The sequence below is a fragment of the Puma concolor genome, chromosome B3, assembly GCF_028749965.1.
Source record: "Puma concolor isolate L17-30 chromosome B3, mPumCon1.1.hap2, whole genome shotgun sequence".
NCBI lineage: Eukaryota > Metazoa > Chordata > Mammalia > Carnivora > Felidae > Puma > Puma concolor.
This window is the reverse complement of record NC_141672.1, coordinates 89,876,166-89,896,866: the sequence shown is the minus strand read 5'-3', so window position 1 is coordinate 89,896,866 and position 20,701 is coordinate 89,876,166. Positions and strand designations below refer to the sequence as shown.

Below are 20,701 nucleotides of genomic sequence, written 5' to 3'. Positions count from 1 at the left end.
GCAGGAGGCAGTGACAAAAGGCCTTGTAGCTTACACATAGAGTTAGCCAGTTCAGTGAACCTGTGTTCAGGCAGGAAAGGTTCTGAAACTAAAGTTACTGCAATTAAAAAAAAGAAAAAAGAAAAAGAGCACCACCTAACAGCTACTAGAGAATGGCTCTCAATTGGTGGGCTTTAGGATCATGCAGGCTTTTTCCTACACAGTAAAATAAATGAAGTAGCTAAGTTTACCTTGAGAATGAACCTGAGGCTCACTATGATTTCAAGATTTGGGATGGTTCTCTTCTCCCCACAAAGCTTGTCACTGACAACATTTGTAATTCCTTTATCAAGAAGTAAAGTTTTATTTCTAAACTGAGATAAAAGGCTTAAAATACAATTGACAAAACAAAAACAAAAACGTCAATATAAGTGAGTCCATGTAAAACATCTAAACCTTTCCTGTTTAAACAGAGAAAAGATTATAAAGCAGAGAGCTAATAGGTCATTTGAGCCAGTCAATACAAAGACCTGAAAGGGGGAAACATAAACAGATCAGAGAGCAAAACTAAAGACAAAATTTTCCTACATCACAATTTTACTTTCAACTGATTGCCTTGTGTTTTCTTTATTTTGGACCCAAATATACTCTGTGTCTACTGGGGCTGCTCCAGGTCACCACAGCAGGATTCTCAAAGTGACTTAACATACGATCAGGTCCACACACAGTTGATTGTGCAGGATGTTCTACTTCTGACAGTAACATCAGGGTATGTTACAGAAAGGCCTGGCCATACTCCTTCAATTTAACTTCAAAAGATTAGGGATGTAGTTAAGAAAGGGGTTGACTAGGACCAATTTTCAAAGCAAAAAAAAAAAAGAAAAAAATTTCCTTCTAGAAAATTTTGATTTCAAATTTTCTCAGCAATAGGCATAAAAATAAGGTGAGCCACTCAAGATAAATTGGTGTATAGTAGAACGTTAATTTGTTAACTCAGGGAGCAAAAACTAACTCTCATTCCTTTCATTTCAAAAAAAAATATTAACTACCATAACGTTTAGGTCTTAGTGTGTATTAATTCCATCATATCTAGTATTAATTTCAACGAGGGTGCCTAGGTGGCTCAGTCAGTTAAGCGTCTGACTTTGGCTCAGGTCATGATCTCACTGCTCATGAGTTCAAGCTTCACATCAGGCTTTGTGCTGACAGCTCAGAGCCTGGAGCCTGCTTTAGTTTCTGTGTCTCCCTCTGTCTCTGCCCCTCCCCTGCTTATACTCTGTCTCTCTCTCAAAAATAAACAAACATTAAAAAAAAATTTTTTTTTATTTTTCAATGAAAATAGTCCAATCTGGATTTTATAGTTGACTGGTCAAGAAGTTTGCTTCAGTCGAAAATAGTTCCTAAGGAGCAAAAGTCACATTAAAAGGAAATTCAATCTTAAGAGTGCAAGCTTGAGTAACTGCACTAAACCCAAAATTTGTAGAGTTATGAATTCAAATCAAAGCCTTTTATTCTGCTGAAGAGTATCATAAAAAAATTTTCAAAATATCTTAGGATCTACTTCAATGCACACTGTAAATTAAAGACTTTTACTCAGTAACATGGGCTGTCATTTTTTATAAGGTAGACTAGGAGAAGGCACTGGACTTCTTATTCAACTGATCTATTATTATTTAATAGAAACATACTTTGATGACAAGCAGACTCATTTGTAAAAATAGCAAGCAGGAAACAGCACTGACAGAGTGGCATCTTCTGTGTCATCCTAATGTACTCCTGTGAGTCATAAAGAGTAGAACACGGACACAAATGCAACAAAAACAAATGTGGCCACCCAGGAAGGTAATTTTTAAGAGAATGTCAAAGCTGTTCTAAATCATAGTAAAAATAATCATAATTTCTATTTTCAGGTTATAACACATTCCTAATGATTTGCTAGGTGAGAAGCAAAAATTTTAATAAATTACAAAGCCAGCTCAGGTTGGCTTCTTCAAGAGGATCATAAAAATCTATTATCAAATTCCACCTAAAGAGGGTCAAAATTGTTATAGAATAAAGATATATTTATGAAATTACAGAGCATGTATTACCCACACACAAAAACTTAGAGTCACTGCCTGCCAAGTTTTAAAATATACAGTATTGGGGCACCTGGATGGCTCAGTTGGTTGAGGATCTGACTCTTGAGTTCAGCTCAGGTCATGATCTCACAGTGAGCGTCCACCGGGCTCTGCAATGAGTGCATGGAGCCTGCTTGGGATTCTCTCTTTCCCTCTCTCTCTCTGCTCTACACGCCCTGGTTGTGTGTGTGTGTGTGTGTGTGCACATGATGTACCCATGTGCATGCATGCACTCTCTCTCTAAAAATAAATAAAGAAACATGTAAAAACAACAAAATAAATATAGAGTTATATTTATCACAGGGGTGTCTGGGTGGCTCAATAAGTTGAGCATCTGACAATCTTGATTTCAGCTCAGCTCATGATCTCACAGTTCATGAGTTCAAGTTCTGGCTCTGTGCTGACAGTGTGGAGTCCACCAGAAATTCTTTCTTTCTGCCCTTTCCTCGCTCATGTGTGCACACATCTCTCATAAATAAATAAAGACCATATATATACACACATACATACATACAGTGTTGTAACCAAAGGGTGTGAGGGAGAAGAGGGGTCCTCTTCAGGTCCCAAACTCCACAGGCTGGTGATGGTATGAAGTAATGTAAGCAAAGCATAGAGCTTGTTCACCGTACCTATTATTTTTTATAAAACCTTTAGTCATTTCCTATCACTTCATCTAAGTGAAAAAATAGACACACACACACACACACAAATACACACACACAGTATATCTATCTATCTATCTATCTATCTATCTATCTATCTATCTATCTATCTACAGGTTTCTTCCTGGTTTCTTTCCAGGTTTTCTTTCTGTTCTGAGTTTCTTTCTGTTCCCAGGGTAAACATGAAGCCTGGAGGACCCGTCTAAAGCATCCCTAGACCTGAATGGATTATTTAGCATTTGGACACAATACAGAGGGATTACCCCTTACCTTTTCCCTAGAAATTTGATAGCTTTTGAAGCTATACCTCAATTTTCTTTGAGGCTTCTTTCAGTAACATTTCATTGTATGAAATCTGTCTATACACAAGATTAAAATACAAATTTTAACTTTTAATTTGTATAAAGCAACATTAAAATTCTTTTATGATATCTTAAGAAAAAGTAAACATTTTGCCATCAAAGGAGCTTTGTTCAAAAATTTTTATTTCATTTAGCTGTCTAGCTATTTCTTAATTGTTGAGGATATTAGACATTTAGTGACCTTTGTTTATCTTTAATCTGTAATTAATTTTCTTACCCTTTAAATGATGTATATCTGCCATCTGATATGATATGTTGCTCTGTAGTTTAATCTGAAAAAAAAAATTTTCATTTTACTACAGAATATGGAGTTTTGCTCATATTTCCTCTTTTTTGCTCATATTCACTTTAAGTTTGATCATAAATACAAAAGAAAAATCCTCAAGTTATACATACCCACCTCTTTCCAAAAAGAATTAGAGAGAAATTTTGATTTTGTAATACTTTAAATTTGCAAAAGAATATTCATTTTACTTAATATATAGTCTAATGACTTTCAAACATTTAAAAATTTGAGTTGAACATTGCTTAATGATATCTTTTTTCAAAATCTTACCAGAAGAGACCTCTTATTAACTCTATATTAAAATAAGAATTAATTGTTTGAATCAGTTAATGCAAAATCAAAAGTAACTGATGCTTATCAAGCTCTCATACGATAACAGATACTACATAGGACCTGTTGTTGTGGTCATTGTCCTTCAAGATCCAGTAGACAAGAACAATAGGAACTTAAATCTGTAACAAAATATGACTCAAACTAATTTAATTTAGCACTTAATTTAAAAATTAAACATTAAAAAAAAATTAAAAAAAAAAAAAGGGGGGGGCGCCTGGATGGCTCAGTCGGTTGGGTGACCGACTTTGGCTCAGGTCATGATCTCGCAGTCTGTGAGTTCGAGCCCCGCATCGGGCTCTGTGCTGACAGCTCAGAGCCTGGAGCCTGTTTCAGATTCTGTGTCTCCGTCTCTCTCTGACCCTCCCCCGTTCATGCTCTCTCTCTGTCTCAAAAATAAATAAACATTAAAAAAAAAAATTAAAAAAAAAAAATTAAGACAAGGTCTTTGAAAGCCAGGATGTCATACACAAAGAACCCCTGTCCCAGATCTTGCTTAAACAGGTATCAATTGTAAAATGTAACAACAATATCACTACAAACAGGTTCTCTTGTCAACCTCAAAAGTAAATTGACTTTGAAAGTATACACAGATTCATAGTGATCAGAAGCAGGACCATGAGTGCCAAAATGATTATGATAAATACCTTTTCAATCTCTAAAGAGAAAGTTTTAAGCTTCTTAGTTAAAAATAATTATAGATTTGTAAGAAATTGCAAAGATAGCACAGAGAAGTCCCATATACACTTCACCCAATTCCCCCAATACATACATCCTATCTAACTATAACACAACATCAAAACCAGGAATCTGACACTGGTACAATGTGTATGTATAATTCTATGTCATTTTTACACACACACACACACACACACACACACACACACACACACACTCATGTAACCACCACCAAAACAAAGATTCAGAACTATTCTATCATTGCAAAGATATCCCTCATACTATCCTTTATATTCAAATCTATCCTCCTTCCTCACACTATTTCTAAACCCTGGTAAATACTAATTTGTTTCCCAACTCTGCAATTTTGTCATTTCAAGAATGTTATATAAATGGAATCATATAATATGTGGCCTTTTATGATTTTTACTCAGTATAACAAATAGTTGCTGTATATATCAATAGTTCATTCCTCTTTATTACTGAGTAGTATTCCATGATATGAATGTACTACAGTTTGTTTAAGTATTCAACTACTGTATAACATGTTGGTGGTTTCAACTTTTTGGCTATTACAAACACAGCTGCTATAAAAAACAGTATACTGATTTTTACATGAATATTAGTTTTCTAGGATATTTCTCTCAGATAAATGTGCAAGAGTGAGGTTCCTCCTTTTCCAAAGTGGTCATGCCATTTTCATTTACATTTTAAAAAATTACTGTACCAAGGTACTAGATGGGAGAGTATAAAACAATTGGAAAACATGAGGGCAGTCTCAAGGAATCAGTAGGCAAGTTTAGCACCTAAAGCAGTATAATTACTGTAGGAATTCAGAGATGGTTCTTAGCTGATCTGATCAAGGAAAGCTTCAGGGAAGGAATTTTTACCTGAATTAGTCATTGAAGGCTAGGAAAAATTGTAAATAGGTAGAAAAGGGCACTCCAGATAGAGAGGATGACATAAGAAAAGGTACAAAGGCAAGAAAACATGAGACATGTATGAAAATATGATCAAAATATTGTTTGGCTATAGCACATGATACAGGAGGAAAAGCAGTGTGAAAGAAGGTTGGAGAAAAAAGACCATGGAGGGGCCCTTCAGCCTTAACTAGGTCTTCCCCTAGAGTCCTGGCAGCTTTGAAGAATGAAGCTTAAAATATAATGTTGATATTCAGTCATAAAAAGGAATGAAGTACTGTTACCTGCTACAATATGGATAAGCCTTGAAAACATATATGCTAAGTAAAAGAAGCTAGTCACAAAAGGACATGGGGTTTCTTTTTGTGGTGATGAGAATGTTCTCGGGGCACCTGGCTGCCTCAAATGGTAGAGCACGTGATTCCTGGTCTTGGTGTTGTGGGTTCTAGTCCCACGCTGGGTGTAGAGATCACTTAAAAAAAAATCTTTAAAAAAAATGTTCTTGAATTAGTGGTGATAGCTGCACAGTATTGTCAATATACTAAAAACTAAACTGAAGTGTATACTTTAAAAGGGTAAGTTTTATGATATATGAATTATATTTTATTATTTATTTATTTTATTTTATTATTTTTTTTAATTTAAATTTTTTTAAATTTACATCCAAATTAGTTAGCATATAGTGCAACAATGATTTCAGGAGTAGATTCCTTAATGCCCCTTACCCATTTAGCCCACCCCCCTCCCACAACCCCTCTAGTAACCCTCTGTTCTCCATATTTTAAGAGTCTCTTATGTTTTGTCCCCCTCCCTGTTTTTATATTATTTTTGTTTCCCTTCCCTTATGTTCATCTGTTTTGTATCTTAAAGTCCTCATGAGTGAAGTCATATGATATTTGTCTTTCTCTGACTAATTCTGCTTAGCATAATACCCTCCAGTTCCATCCACATAGTTGCAAATGGCAAGATTTCATTCTTTTTGATTGCTGAGTAATACTCCATTATATATATACACACCACATCTTCTTTATCCGTTCATCCATCGATGGACATTTGGGCTCTGTCCATATTTTGGCTATTGTTGATAGTGCTGCTATAAACATTGAGGTGCATGTGCCTCTTCGAAACAGGACACCTGTATCCCTGAGATAGATACCTGGTAATGCAATTGCTGGGTGGTAGGGTAGTTCTATTTTTAATTTTTTGAGGAACCTCCATACTGTTTTCCAGAGTGGCTGCACCAGCTTGCATTCCCATATCTCAATTTTTATGCAAAAAGATAGAAATGGAAGTGCCGAGGGTATTATAAGGCACCATACGTGAAACTGGGAATAAAATAATGGACAAATTCTAGGCACTCAAGGAGTTTATTATTTTGGAGAAGCAATCAAATAAATAGTTAATTATAATATAGTAAAATAAATGCTATTATTAGGTTCTGCAGATATGACAAGAGAACTTAGTAGAAGCACTTAAATCCTTAGGGGATAAAACACCTTAGGGGAGTGAGGAAAGGCTTCTGGAGATGATAGCTAAAATGTGTCCAGTAGGAAGAGTAGTGTTTTGCCAGGTGAAGTAGGCAGAGGGTAAGGAGGAAAGATATTCAAGGGATGTGTCAAAACTTAGAAGTGAAAAATACTACACACTACAGAAACTGCAAGCAGTTGTAAGCAGCTGAAGCTGCTAGAAACATGTGGCAAGGAAACATGGCTAGAAAGGTAAGCAAGGTCCACATTATGAAGGGTCTTGCCAAAAAATGTGGGTACATTCCAATGGCTATGGTCAACCTTTAAAGGACTTCAAGCAAGGTAGAGCAATCCAATTTGCAATTTAGAAAAGTCAACCTGGCTTCAGTAAGAGAAGTGGACCAGAGGGACAAGGCTAGAGGGAGACCAGGTAGGAGAGTAGAAGACTACTGTTGTATTTCAGGTGAGAAAATGGTGGTCTAAGACAGGGGTGGGCAAACTATGGCCTGTGAGCCATATCTGGCCTGCTTCTGTTTTCATAGGGATGACAAACAAAGGATGGTTTTTACATTTTAAAATGGTTGGGGCAGGGGTGGGAAGAAAGCAAAAGAAGAAGAATATTTTGTGAATTATACACAATGTGAATTTCAGTGTCTATAAATAAAGTTTTATGGGAAACAGCTACACCCATTCATTTACATATTGTGTCCGGCTGCTTTGGAGCTACAGTGATTGTGACAAAGACCATATGGCCTGCAAAGCCAAACGTATTTACCATTCGGTCCTTTATAGAAAAAGTTTGCCAACCTCTGGTCTAAACTAATAGAATGAGAACAGGGAGATAAATATACATGGGAACTATTAAAGGGAAAGAATGAATATCTTGCTGATTGACTAGATACAAGGATAAAAGAAGAAACACCAAGGATGATGTTTAGATTTCTAAAGTAGGAAACTAGATGAGTAAGGTGGCAGTACTCCACAGGAGGGAAACAGGAGAAATAGACTTGGGGTGGGAGGGGAGTGGGGGGATGATTTTTACAGATTTGGACCTGTTGAATATGAGGCACTTGTGACACACCTGAGAAGAGACCTTGTAGTCAGCTGGATATATAGGTCTGGAGCTTGGGCACCAACGATTTGAGAGTCATTAGCATATGAATAGCAATTAAAGCCACAGGAATGAGATCACTGATGGAAAGCTGCAGAGGCAGCAGGAAAAACGGACACCAAATGCTATGTGATCAGATGATCACTAAACACTGCTCTCCAATAATGTGCAATTAGCCTATGTTTACTTTTTTCCCACTTCATTTTCATGATCCAATTTTTTTTGCCCCTCCAAAGAACATAACCATCTTTTATTCTTGCTTTCAATAAGTTTGTATTACTCTGTTTTTAATCCATTTTTATGATGTTATCCCAACGTCTCTGCACTCTTTATTTTAAACTTCCTTTTGAAATTGCTACAGATATGCTATTCTTAAATGCTAGGCTATCCCAACGTCTCTGCACTCTTTATTTTAAACTTCCTTTTGAAATTGCTACAGATATGCTATTCTTAAATGCTAGGCTATGAGTGACCTCAGCTTCCCTGCACTGTCTCCTTTGTATCCTTATATACTTTTAAAATTTTTTAATGAAGGAAGGGAAATTCAATCCACAGACCACAAAAATAGTATAGAATTATATGGGCAGTACTGCTTTATTTTTATCATTTTAATTTTCTCTTCAATCTTCCTTACTGAGAATGGAGACACTGATCCCAATGGCTCATATGTAAAGCCCTCACATTTCAAAAGCTGCTCTGGAACAATATATTTCACGTGGCACTCAAGAGAAAATCATAGCTTGTCTAAATAAAAGCCCTTTCTTAAGCCAAGCATAATGAATTTATTTCCCACCCCATTCCTTTGCCATGTAAGGATTTTTCAGTTAGCTTTTCGGACCCCCCTCATGGCATATTGTTCCCTTGGCATCTCATGTTCTCTATTATTCCTGTCAATCTTTCCAGCACAATTCTCACAATAATCTTATATTTAGTGTTTAGTATTATCAGCAAGTACCAGTTCCCAATTTCTCTCACGTCCTATTAACACTAGTGCAAGTTATTATTATTACTTGTACCTATTAACATTGTGCAAGTTATCTCACCTTCCATATGCCTTTGAACAGAAGCGCCAAGGATTTGCTCAAAGACCTCACAGAGCCCAGGTGGTAGATCATTAAACCTAGAAGTTCTCTTTCCCCTACAGCAATTTTACTATGCTCCTCACTTTTAGAATCTAGATGTCTGCTACTAAACTGTTTATCTTTTTCACAGTGCAATATTATAGACATCTGACCCCTCTTCTCCCCATATGTATACCTCATCCCCCAAATTCTCATCTACCTCCTGAAACAGTTTCATAAGGAATTCTTCTTACATTCAATGTTATCCTTTTAAGGAAATCTGAATGTGTTTTTAGCTACCGTGACACTCCTTTGTACTTTTGCAAAATGTAAGAATATAAAGCAATGACTTAATTTTGGCTTTAATCTTATGTTTTCTACCATCTTGAGTCTGTTTATGAAGACTTTTTCATTTTGTTTCTGATTTTTTTTATTTGCTCTAATTTCTTCAACTTTGTTTTCCTTTCCTTTTACGCTTTTCATTAATCCTTTCTTCATATAGACAGGTCTTTTTAGTTCTTTAACTCCTTTGGTTTTAACCCTTCCTCTGAGAGCCTTCACTTGTTTTAATACTTCCAGCATCTCAACACTTTCAAAAGGAAGCTTGGCTTCCCTTTTGATCATTCTTCCTCATAGTTTTAATTTCCTTGTGCTCTAACATGAATTTGCTTATCTTCTAAATGACTCTGCCAAAACTTCCCAGTTGTTGGGAAACTAATTTGAGCTCTCACTATTGCATGATTGGAAAAAAAAATATTTCACTCTGCCACATAAACTCAGTTGAACTGGCAATGTAACAGGAATACTTACTTTTTTTTCTAAGTATATTCCAGACAGCTAACAGTACATAAACTCTAAGAAGTATTATTTAATCCTTATTTTATGAAATGATTCTCATCCGGCTTCATGGGTCCCTTTTGGTCACTTTCAGACTTTTGCCAAAATATCCTTATTTACAATATACTATAATATATCAAATGATTTCTCTTTCAAATTTCTTTGGGGATGAGAGATCAGTGTGTGTAGATAGACAGAGACAGACACACATTCCCTTGCCTAATTTACATCTATGGTCAGACAGATTCCAATCCAGATTCCAATGTATCCTTCAAAAACCCAAAATGCTCAAAATGCCTTGCCCGACTCAACTCTACTGGGAAGAGCCTCATATTCAGTCCTGTCAAAAACAAAACATTCTTTTCACATGCAGTTCTATTTCCAGTAAGAATGTCACCCTGTTTCTCTTCTACCCCCAAGGTTTATCAGAAAGGAGAATTCCAGGGTGCCTGAGTGGCTCAGTCAATTAAGTGTCCAACTCTTGATTTTGGCTCAGGTTATGATCTCATGGAGCTCATGGAGCCTGCTTGGGGTTCACTCTCTCTCTCTCTCTCTCTCTCTCTCTCTCTGTCCCTCCCCCACTTGTGTGTGCGTGCTCTCTCTCTCTATCTAAATAAATAAACATTAAAAAAATGAGAATTCCATGAGAACAGGCACTGACTGCATTTCTCATTCATCCCTGTGTGTCCATCTCAATAAATGTTTGCTGAATCATTCCTTAGATTTTCAAGTTTTATACTGTGTACTACATATTCTTCTACCTTAAATGGTACTTTATTCATATTTATATAATTCTTTTTCTTTTTTTTTTAAGAGAGAAAGAGTGTGCGAGCAGGAAAGAGGGGCAGAGGGAGAATCTCAAGCAGGCTTGACACTCAGCATGGAACCTGACACAGGGCTCAATCCCACAACCCTGGGATCATGACCTGAGCTGAAATCGAGAGTCGGATGCCCAACTAACTGAGCCACCCAGGTGCCCCTCATATTTGTATAATTCTAATTATCCTTCAAGACTTCTTCTAAACTCCCTCATTTATTTCCCTTTGTTATCAACTTCATTGCCTTAGCTTTACTTCACCTTTCCCCTTCTGTAATACTGGTCTCTCTAGGATTTGCAGTCCATCTATAATTGGCTGATAATGTATGCTGTCTTTGGCCTTTTCCATGTTAATCTCTTAAAATGTATTTACTGTCATTCCTGAGACCTTTCTTTTTCTCTCTTCCAAGACATATGTTCTTTACCTCTTTTTTTTAGTAAGAATCATCTTCTCTTGATATTTTCCTATGGCACTTCTCACTCGTCCTCAGCTATTTCATCTATTTTCCTCTAATCTTTCTTCCTCCCTCCAATACCTAAAACATAATCTTCATATTTTTACCACCTCTTTCTGAAGTTCATTTAGTGCTTTCCCATCCCACATGGCTACTTTGAATTAATTTTGGCAGCTGTTACCAGCTCAGTGGCTCTGCTTTTCTTTTCATTCTGGGACCTTGAAAATGGCTCAGCTGTGTATGCTTCACTTTCATTATGACTTGTTCTTGGACAATCAGCACAACTTTGACCATTGATCCCAAAGGTTATATATAATTAGCTTTTTACAGATGTCATTTCTGGCTCCTTTTTTCTCCATACCAGAAACATTTTTCCCATTTATATCTCATACTCAGATGATTTCTAGAGACAATTCTATCTTCTGTAACATAACTACCAAACCTGGATGATCCTCAGAATCACCTAGGGAGCTGTAAGAAATACATATTCTTACCTCCTCCACCCCACTCCAGTGTGATTTATAATAGTCTGGGGATCAGCCCAGAAATCTTTTTTTCTTTTTTTAATATTTATTTATTTAAGTAATCTCTACACCCAACATGGGGCTCGAACTCACAACCTGGAGATCAAGAGATACATGTACGTCCAACTGAGCCAGCCAGGCACCACTTCCCCCTGTCCCCATTTAAATCTTTTTTTAAATGTTTATTTTTTTTAACTTTATTTATTTTTGAGAGAAAGAGGGACAGAGTGTAAGCAGGGGAGAGGCAGAGAGAGAGAGAGGGAGACACAGAATCTGAAACAGGCTCCAGGCTCTGAACTGTCAGCACAGAACTTGATGTGGGGCTCAAACTCACGAACTGTGAGAGCATGACCTGAGCTGAAGTCAGACACTTAACCGATTAAGCCTCTGGCATCCCATGAAATCTTTTTTTTTTTTTTTTTTTTTTTTAAAGCTCAAGTGATTCTGATAAGCAGCCAGGTTTAGCAGTTACTCATCTATACTATGTCTTTGGCTGGGACCTATAGCAGCTGGATCAAAGTGATATATTAATAATAATTGATGGGTATTAAATGTTTAAATTTTTTAATTTTTATTTTGTGCCAGATCTCTGCTAAGTGTTTTATAAGTATCACTGCATTCAATCCTCATAACCATCCTATGAGGTGGGCTTTACATTTTATAGACAAGGAAACTGTACTCTATTTCATATACCTACAGTAGATACCAGATATTCTCCCAAGCAGTCCCACATAAGAGTCTGTGCTCATGACCATTGTGCATATACTAGATCAGCTAAGTGATTAAACTTCTTTTCTTACTAATATTATGTTACACACATGTTATTCAGTCAACATTTCAAACACACTTGCAACTTTTACTTGATCTGTTAAAGAATTAGTCTCTCTCGAAGCAAGTATTAGTTTAAGCTATACCCAGTTACATTTTTAAAAAGAATAATCAAGGTGTTTGGTGTTGGTTGGCTATAATGAATCATCACAAAGTTCTTTTATTCACCCATTCATTTTTATTCAGTCATTTATAAAGCATTTACTAAGTATCCACTATGTACTAGGCCTAGGGATATAAAGTATTTGGTCCTGGTCTATTAAGAAGAATTACAAAGAATCACCACCATGAAACAAACTATGTTTGTTTATTCATTCATTTGTCAGCCAGTCACAAGAGAAACATTTATGAAACACCTAGTAAGTGGAAGATACTGTTGAAGGCCTAGAAATATAGCAATACACAAGAAACAAGAGAGAGATCTGGGTAAAGAATACACATTTGGAGTCATCAGCATAATTGAAGTTTTCTGAATGAATATGAGCACTTACGAAGAGAGCAGAATAAGTAGAGAAGAGGATCTTAGACAGGAAACTATGAACTAGTGGTGCCTGACTGGCTCAGTCGGTGGAGTCTTGATCTTGGGGTTGTGAGTTTGAGCCCCATGTTGGGTACAGAGATTACTTAAAAAAATAAAATCTGAAGACAAAAAAGAAAACTATGAACTATAATACTTAATGATGAATAGAGGTGCATCAAAGAAGAAGCAAAGAAAACTAAGACTAAGCAAAGAAGACTAAGAAGAACTGAGAAAAGGAAAACAGGAGAGTCTGGCATCATGGAAGCCAAGAGCATAGTGCACTGGGTAAAAGATGTTGAAATATTAGTAAGAGGAAGAGAAAATCCAGATATGAACAAAGACAATTCTGTTTTCAAGAAATCTGACTGGGAGTGGCACTTAAGTGGCTCCATTGGTTGAGCATCTGACTCTTAATTTTGGCTTAGTCATGATCCCAGGGTCGTGGGATCGAGCCGTGTGTCAGGTTCTGCACTGAGCATGGAGCCTGCTTGAGATTCTCTCTCTCCCTCTCTCTCTGCCCCTCCCCTGCTCATATATACTCTCTTACACGTGAACACACTCTCTCTAAAATAAAAAAGAAACAAACCTGACTGGGAAAGGAAGGAAAGATTCAAGCATTCACTAAATGCTGAAGAGTAAATAGAGACAGAGATTGAATATAAGGAGACTGGATTAATAATAGTACAAGATCTTTGAAAAGATGGAGGAAATTAGATTCAGAAAACAGGTACCGAGGCTGGTCCTGGAGAAAGTAGGAACCTTTTTTTAATCCAACAAGGAAGGAAGACATATTGGTAGAAACGTAGGTATGCCTGCAGATTTGGTAATAAAAGTTTTATCAGTTCCTGTCCAATTCTGTCAAAAAGGATGCAAGATCACATGTTGGGCTGGAGTTAGGGGAAGAGGAATTTAAATGGGGATAGGAAGTGGGGGAGGCTTGAGGAGAGGAGAAATTTGAAAGATGCTGGAATGGATAGGTGTCTAGACTACTGTAATTTGTAAGGTGCTATTGAAAGCCCAGTTGGGGCAGCTGATCATAAATTTCTACAAATACCAGACTGGCTATCTGATTTTCTCCAGCTAGGTTTAAAATAGATATGTAAAAGAAAGAATAATAGCAAGAAACTAAGCTGAAACAACAGACCATCAAATCTCAACTGGATAGGGAGGAAAGTAAAGAGTGAACAAGGCTTCTGGAATGGAAGAAGGAAAGGATAAGTGGTCCAGGTGTACTTGTGAAAAACAAGTACAGTTCATTCAGCAGTTCTAATCTCTTTTTTGATACATTCTCCTAAGAATATGCAAGTTTGAAGTTCACAAACTTAAAAAAAAAATGTTTTTTATTATGCAACCTATACACACAATGTGGAGCTTGAACTCACAACCCCGAGATCAAGAGTCACAAGCTCTATCAACTGAGCCAGCCAGGTGCCCCTGCAGTTCACAAACTTTGAATCTCAAGGATATGAATCCTATGTCAAATTTATGTTAGAATGAATTAAAAATCAAGGTCTTTAGTTATCATTAGTGTTGGCAAATATTTCTAATTCTCATCCTAGGCACTCTGTAGGACTGTCCCTCCTGATTTCTTTGAAGTTGGGATGAGGGAAAGGCAATGAATATGAGCAAAATGACATGAATCACTTCCAGACATAAGTAATGATAAGGAGCACAATTTGCCGCTCTGTCATTCTACCATAGCAACCAATGTTTCAGATGGGGGCTGCTTAGTCTGCCTAGACCCTAGAATGAGGAAGATACAGAGCAGTGCCTTCAGTCAACCCACAAAGGACAAGCTGAGTGATAAATTTTAAGCCACAGAAGAGGGTGCAGGTGGAAGACTATGAAAGGGAAGGAGAGAATGAGAGGTCAGTAGGGAAAGCAAGGCAGACTTGGAAGGGAAAGCAAGGCAGACTTAGAAAGTATGAGAGTCTGGGTGGCTCAGTTGGTTAAGCATCACACTCTATCTCAGCTCAGGTTTGATCTCATGGTCGTACGCTCCAGACCTGTGTTGGGCTGTGCACAGGTGTGAAGTCTACTTAAAAAAAAAAAAGTATGATAGCAAGAGTCTCCCCCCATCTGCCATACCCAGTTCATAAAACATTTCCACTTATACATCTCACTAATCCTTAAAACTTGAAGTGTAAAAAATCAAAATAGTTTCTCCACAAATTAGAAGCCCTTCTCAGCTTCCACTACCTTCAGTGACATCATCAATCTTCTGGTTCTCCTGCCTCTTCTTTCTCCTCATCTTATTAACTACCCCACTAGTGCCTAGAACTGCATGCATTCACACTCCACACAAACTATCACCAAGTCCAGCCAATTCTTCTTTTGCAACTTCTCTCATATCTGACCCTTAACTCTTTCTCTATGTTCATGGCAACTGCCTTGATCTACAAATAAGAGCAGAGATCTTATTTGTTTGGTCACCCCTATATTTCCTGGCACACTTTAGGCACTCAACATTACTGAACAAATAAATGAAGAAATTTAATTTACCATTAGTCTTTTCCCACTTTTATCAATTTCCAAATGGTAGTGAGAAACAGCTTTGCAAAAACTTGTTTTCTATCAAATCTTTCTTTTAGTCAAAATCCACTAATAGAATACTATTACCCATAGTGTGGAATCCAAAACTCTTCTACCAAGCATTTAATGTCTTTCAGAAGGTGGGTACCATGTTAACCAATTACCAGAAATGGTCTCCTGGACAGAGTGAAGCTAGTTTTAACCATATATAATTTAAACTACTCCGTCCTATATCCAAGCATCATCAGCAAACAGAATGTCCTTTCCTTTCCTTTTTACTACAACAAATTTCATTCCCTCCTTTAAAATAAAAACCAAAACTTAAATTGACTCTACGAGAGCATGATGTTAATTTCTACAGATAAAAATTTCATTATATTCACTATCCCTCATCCCTCCAAAATTTCCCAATTTTATGCTATTAGGTCCTCATCACATCTTCCACTGCCAGGTCCCCTCTAATTTAGCATGTCCCAGCCACCTCCTGCCAAGACAACGCACCACTGCTGCCAAATCCCATTTTAGGTCTTGAGTGTGCATTTAATTCCTTCCTATATTAATTTATTCAACATATATTTATTGAGTACCTATTTCATGCAAGTCACTGATCTAAGCACTGGGGAGACAGCAAATCACAAAAATAAACAAAAATCCCTTCTGTTGTTGGGGGATTACAATACTTAATATACAATATTTACTTATTATGATAAAAGAAGTCATACAATAGAATAGGAAGTGCTAAGTGTTGTGGAAAAAATACATTAGAGATGGAGAAGAGGGGAAGGCCTTAACAAAAAGGTGTAAATTTGAACGAAGACTTTCAAGAGTGAGAATTACCATGCAGCTATCTGGGAAAAGAATGTCCTAGGCAGAGGGCACAGCCAGTGTAAAAGCCCTATTGCAGGAGAATGACTGATACTTCAAGAACTGATCAAAATGGCTAGTTTGGTGTGAATGAAGTGAGCAACAAGAAGGGTAGTAGGAGATGACAGAGAACTGTGAGGGAAGCAGATGGTCTAGAGCCCGTGGACCACTGGAAAGACTTGGGACTTTTTCTGCAATTGAGATGGAAGCCAGCAGGGCATTTTGGGCAAACAAAGAACATAACCTAATTGACATTTTAATATAATGCTGTGTTGAAAACAGATTGAAGTAGGAGCAAGGACAGAAGAAAGGAGGCTAGTTAAGCTATAACCAATAATTTAGGCAAGAAATGATGATAATTTAGACCAGAGCAGTAAAGGTGGTAGAGAGACAAGTGTCTGGATTCTGGATATATTTTGAAGCTACGCCAATAAGAATTGCTGATAAATTGGACACGGGGGTGAGAAAAAGTCAAGAATGACTCCAAAGTTTCTGGCTTGAGAAGCTGACAGGAAGGAACTGCCATTCACTGGGCTGAGAAAGACTGTGAATAGAAGTTTTGGGGTAGCAGAAAGATCAAGGAGTTGGCTCTGGACTGGTTAAGTCCAAAACCATATTTGCCATCCATGAGGAGATGATGAGTACAGAGTTGTCTATCAAGACTGGAATTTAAGAGAACAGTCTGGGTAAAAGATACAAATTTGGAAATCATCAGTGTATAGATGATTTTTAAAGAAGTGGCAGGATGAGCTCTCTATGGAACTGAGTTTGATAAAGAAAAGGTTCAAGGACGAAGCCTTGGAGCATTCTATCTGAGGAGGAACCAGAAAAGAGAATGAGAAGGAATGGCTAGTGAGGTGGAAAGAAAGCAATATTCCCTGAAAGCCAAAATGAAGAACATGTTTCAAGGAAGAGGACGTAATAATCAACTGTATCAAATGTTGCTCATAGGTGAAGCAAAATGATAACTAAGAATTGACTACTGGATTTTAGCCAAGTCTCAAATACTGAACCACACTTGGTCTAATGAGGGCAAAAGCCTGATTAGAGTGGATTTAAGGGAATGTGTTTAAGCTGTCCAGAATAAGCTACAAGACTTATACTTCCAACAATAATCTTTCTACCTAGCAGGAGGCCAAAACTGGGTTTCAGCACAAGTTCTGTGAAAGTTACCTCGGCTGATCACACTCATTACTTTCAAATAAAAAAGTGATGGCAGAGTCAGCCCTTAGTTCTCTGATGCTAGTTCCCCAGAAGCGATTGTACTAGAAAGCTCACTTTAGTTCTCAGGGCCTTGAGTGAGTATGTGTCCTAGATTTTCTAAAGGTTCCAATTTAATATAATTTTCTTCTGTTAATGAAGGGGATTCCTTATCTGTGCAATTAAACATTTAATTTTATGCCACTGTAATAGTTTTTATATTAAAATTTTTTCTCAAATCAAGAAAATTCTTTTTCAGCCAGGGGCTAAGGAGAAGGGAAAAGGAGAGCTTTGTTCAATAGGTATAGAGCTTCTGTTTTGCAAGATGAAAAGGTTCTAGAGATCTGTTGCACAACATTATGCACAACATAGCTAACATTACAGCACACTTAAAAATTATTAAGATAGTCAATTTTCTGTTACATGGTTTTTCACCACAATTTTTTTTTTTTTTAATTCTTTTTCAGACATAGTGTCCTGATTTTGGGAAATATGGACACTATGCTGTTAACTCAAACAAATCTCCAACTGAAGGCATTCCAGGAACCATAACAATATTTGAGGAGTAAATGTCTTTTGTTTTGGGGGGAAGCACCATTTAAAGAAGTAAAACTTGTTAAGAAATTTTCCCCACTAACCTGTAAAACAGTTTCTTCCTTTCTTTTAGTTAAGGTAAAAGATATCATATGGCATTAAGACACCAGCATAAGCTCTCAGAATGGGTCTTAGTAAGTAGGATGTGTATAAACATAAAACCACCTTGCTGAATTTGGTATGGAAAGTATACATCCATATTTTTAGTTATATGCTTTTTCACGTCTTTTTAGATGGTTCTCTAGTAACCGCCCTTTCATTCCTTGATGTCAGTTGTTCTTTGTATCTTTATTAAGCCTCTATCATGTAATTAATACTGAACAAAGGGTTGCACATAAGGAAAGACTATGATTATGCAGAACCCAGTAATGTAGTGCTTGAAAGAACAGGCTCTAAGGTTAAACTGCCTGGGTCTGAATTCTGAATCCATAACTTATTATTATCTTGGACATACTGCTTATTAAACTTCTCTGTGCTTCAGTTTCCTCATCTGTAAAATGAGAATATTATCTGCTTCACAGGCCTGAGATAAAGTGATTGCAACAGTGCCTGGCACATAGTAAGTGCTTAACAAATGTTAGCTGGTAGAAGATCTTTACTGTTCCCAGTACCTAGCACGGTGGTCCCTCAAATTTAGCCTTTTTGGCTAAAATAATACACTGGGAATGTCACAGAATTTCCTAGCATATTATTTTATTCCTGATTCCTTTTTTTTTTTTAAGTTTATTTATTTATTTATTTATTTTGAGAACAAGAGAGACAGAGAGAGGGAGGGGAAAAGAGAGGGAGAGAGAGAGAATCCCAAGCAGGCTCTGTGCTCTCAGCGCAAAGCCTGATGAAGGGCTCGATCCCAGGAACTGTGAGTGAAATCATGACTTGAGCTAAAATCAAGAGTCAAGACACTTACCGACTGAGCCACGGAGGTGCCCCGCCAATTTCTTTTTTTGATAGCTCAGAGCTACTTATCCTATAAGTAAGTATATTTTGGATTATTTTCTCCTAAATGCCTCCACTAAAGCTTCAACGTTTTTCCCAATGCACAGTTGATTTTTCTGTTCATGACCCTTCCCCTTTAAGAATGCCATCTGTACACTGTGAACTTTTTCTAAGTCATTCATTAAAGATGTTAAACATGACCAGTCCCAAAACTAACCTCTTGTTCCCCACCATTTATTATAATTCTCCTCTGAGAAAGTAACCATGGTATGGTAAGAAAACCACTGAACTATGAACCACTGAATTATAAAACCAGAATTATGAACCAGAATTATAAAACCAGGTTTTAGTTCCAACTTCAGGTACTAGAGACCAGAGGTAAATAACTTTTAAAAATTTTAATTTTCTCATCTATAAAATGGAATTGCAAGTCCTATCTACCTTGGAGTTTAGCTATAAATATCAAACTTACCAGTCTTTCGACTCTATTATTCTCTATTCTTGCTGCCATTGTAAATACAGACCCACAGTTCTTGCCTAAATGTCTGCAGTAATGTATTTCCTAACTGATCTTGGTTTCATTTTCTTTTCTCTACAATCATCCTTTACTACACTCATGACTATCTTTTCAAAAAACAAATTGAATTATATTGTTCCCTATGACCTGCAAGGTGAAATCAAAACTCCTTAGTATGGCATTTTAGACTTAAGAGTCTGGCCCTAGAGAGCCCAGAAATAACCCCCCATATATGTTCAACAGGATTTTCAATAAGAATGCTAAGACCATTCAATGGGGAGAATAATAATTTCTTCAACAAATGGTGTCAGGACAACTATATAACCACATGCAAAAGAATGAAGTTAAAAAAATAAATAAAAAGAATGAAGTTAGATGCTTACCTTCTAAGGTAAGGAGAAAATTAACCACAAAAGAAAATTAACTCAAATGGATCAAAAACCTAAATTTAAGAGCTAAAACTATAAAATTCTTAAGACGAAAACATAGGGATAAATCTTCATGATTTCTGATTTGGGAGCGGTTTTTTTTTTTTTTTTAAGTGTTTTTCATTTATTTTTGAGAGAGAGAGAGAGAGAGAACATCAATGGGGATGTGAAGACAGAGAGGGGGACAGAAGATCCAAAGCGGGTTCCATGCTGACAGCAGCAAGCCCGAAGTGGCACTCAAACTCACAAACTGTGATATCATGATTGGAGCTGAAGTCAGACACTCAAACAACTGAGCCACCCAGGTACCCCTGGGAGTGGTTTCTTAAATATGACAACAAAAGCATAGGCAACAAAAGAAAAAATAGATACAATTGAATTGCATCAAAATTAAAAACTTTGGTGGGGTGCCCGGGTGTCTCAGTTGGTTCAGTGTCAGACTCTTGATTTCAGCTCAGGTCATGATCTCATGGTTTGTGAGTTCAAGCCCTGTGTCAGGTTCTGTGTGGACAATGAGGAGCCTGCATGGGATCCTCTCTCTCCCTCTCTTCCTGCCCCTCCTCTGCTCAGGTGCACACAAGGGTGCACATGCACTTGTACTTTCTTTCTCTCTTAAAATAAATAAGTGAACTTAAAAAAAAAATTTAACTGGGGTACCTGGGTGGATCAGTCAG

General features: G+C 37.0%; 1 protein-coding gene across 3 annotated transcripts in view; it reads right to left on the bottom strand.

Moving 5' to 3' along the window:
- Positions 1 to 20,701, bottom strand: part of GOLM2 (golgi membrane protein 2) — a 107,142-nt gene that overhangs the window by 66,473 nt on the left and 19,968 nt on the right. For all 3 annotated transcript variants that reach the window (XM_086710578.1, XM_086710576.1, XM_086710579.1), the window contains exon 2: positions 3,341 to 3,395. In XM_086710578.1, coding sequence (XP_086566704.1) covers positions 3,341 to 3,395 — 55 coding nt within the window. The remainder of the gene's footprint in view (positions 1 to 3,340; positions 3,396 to 20,701) is intronic.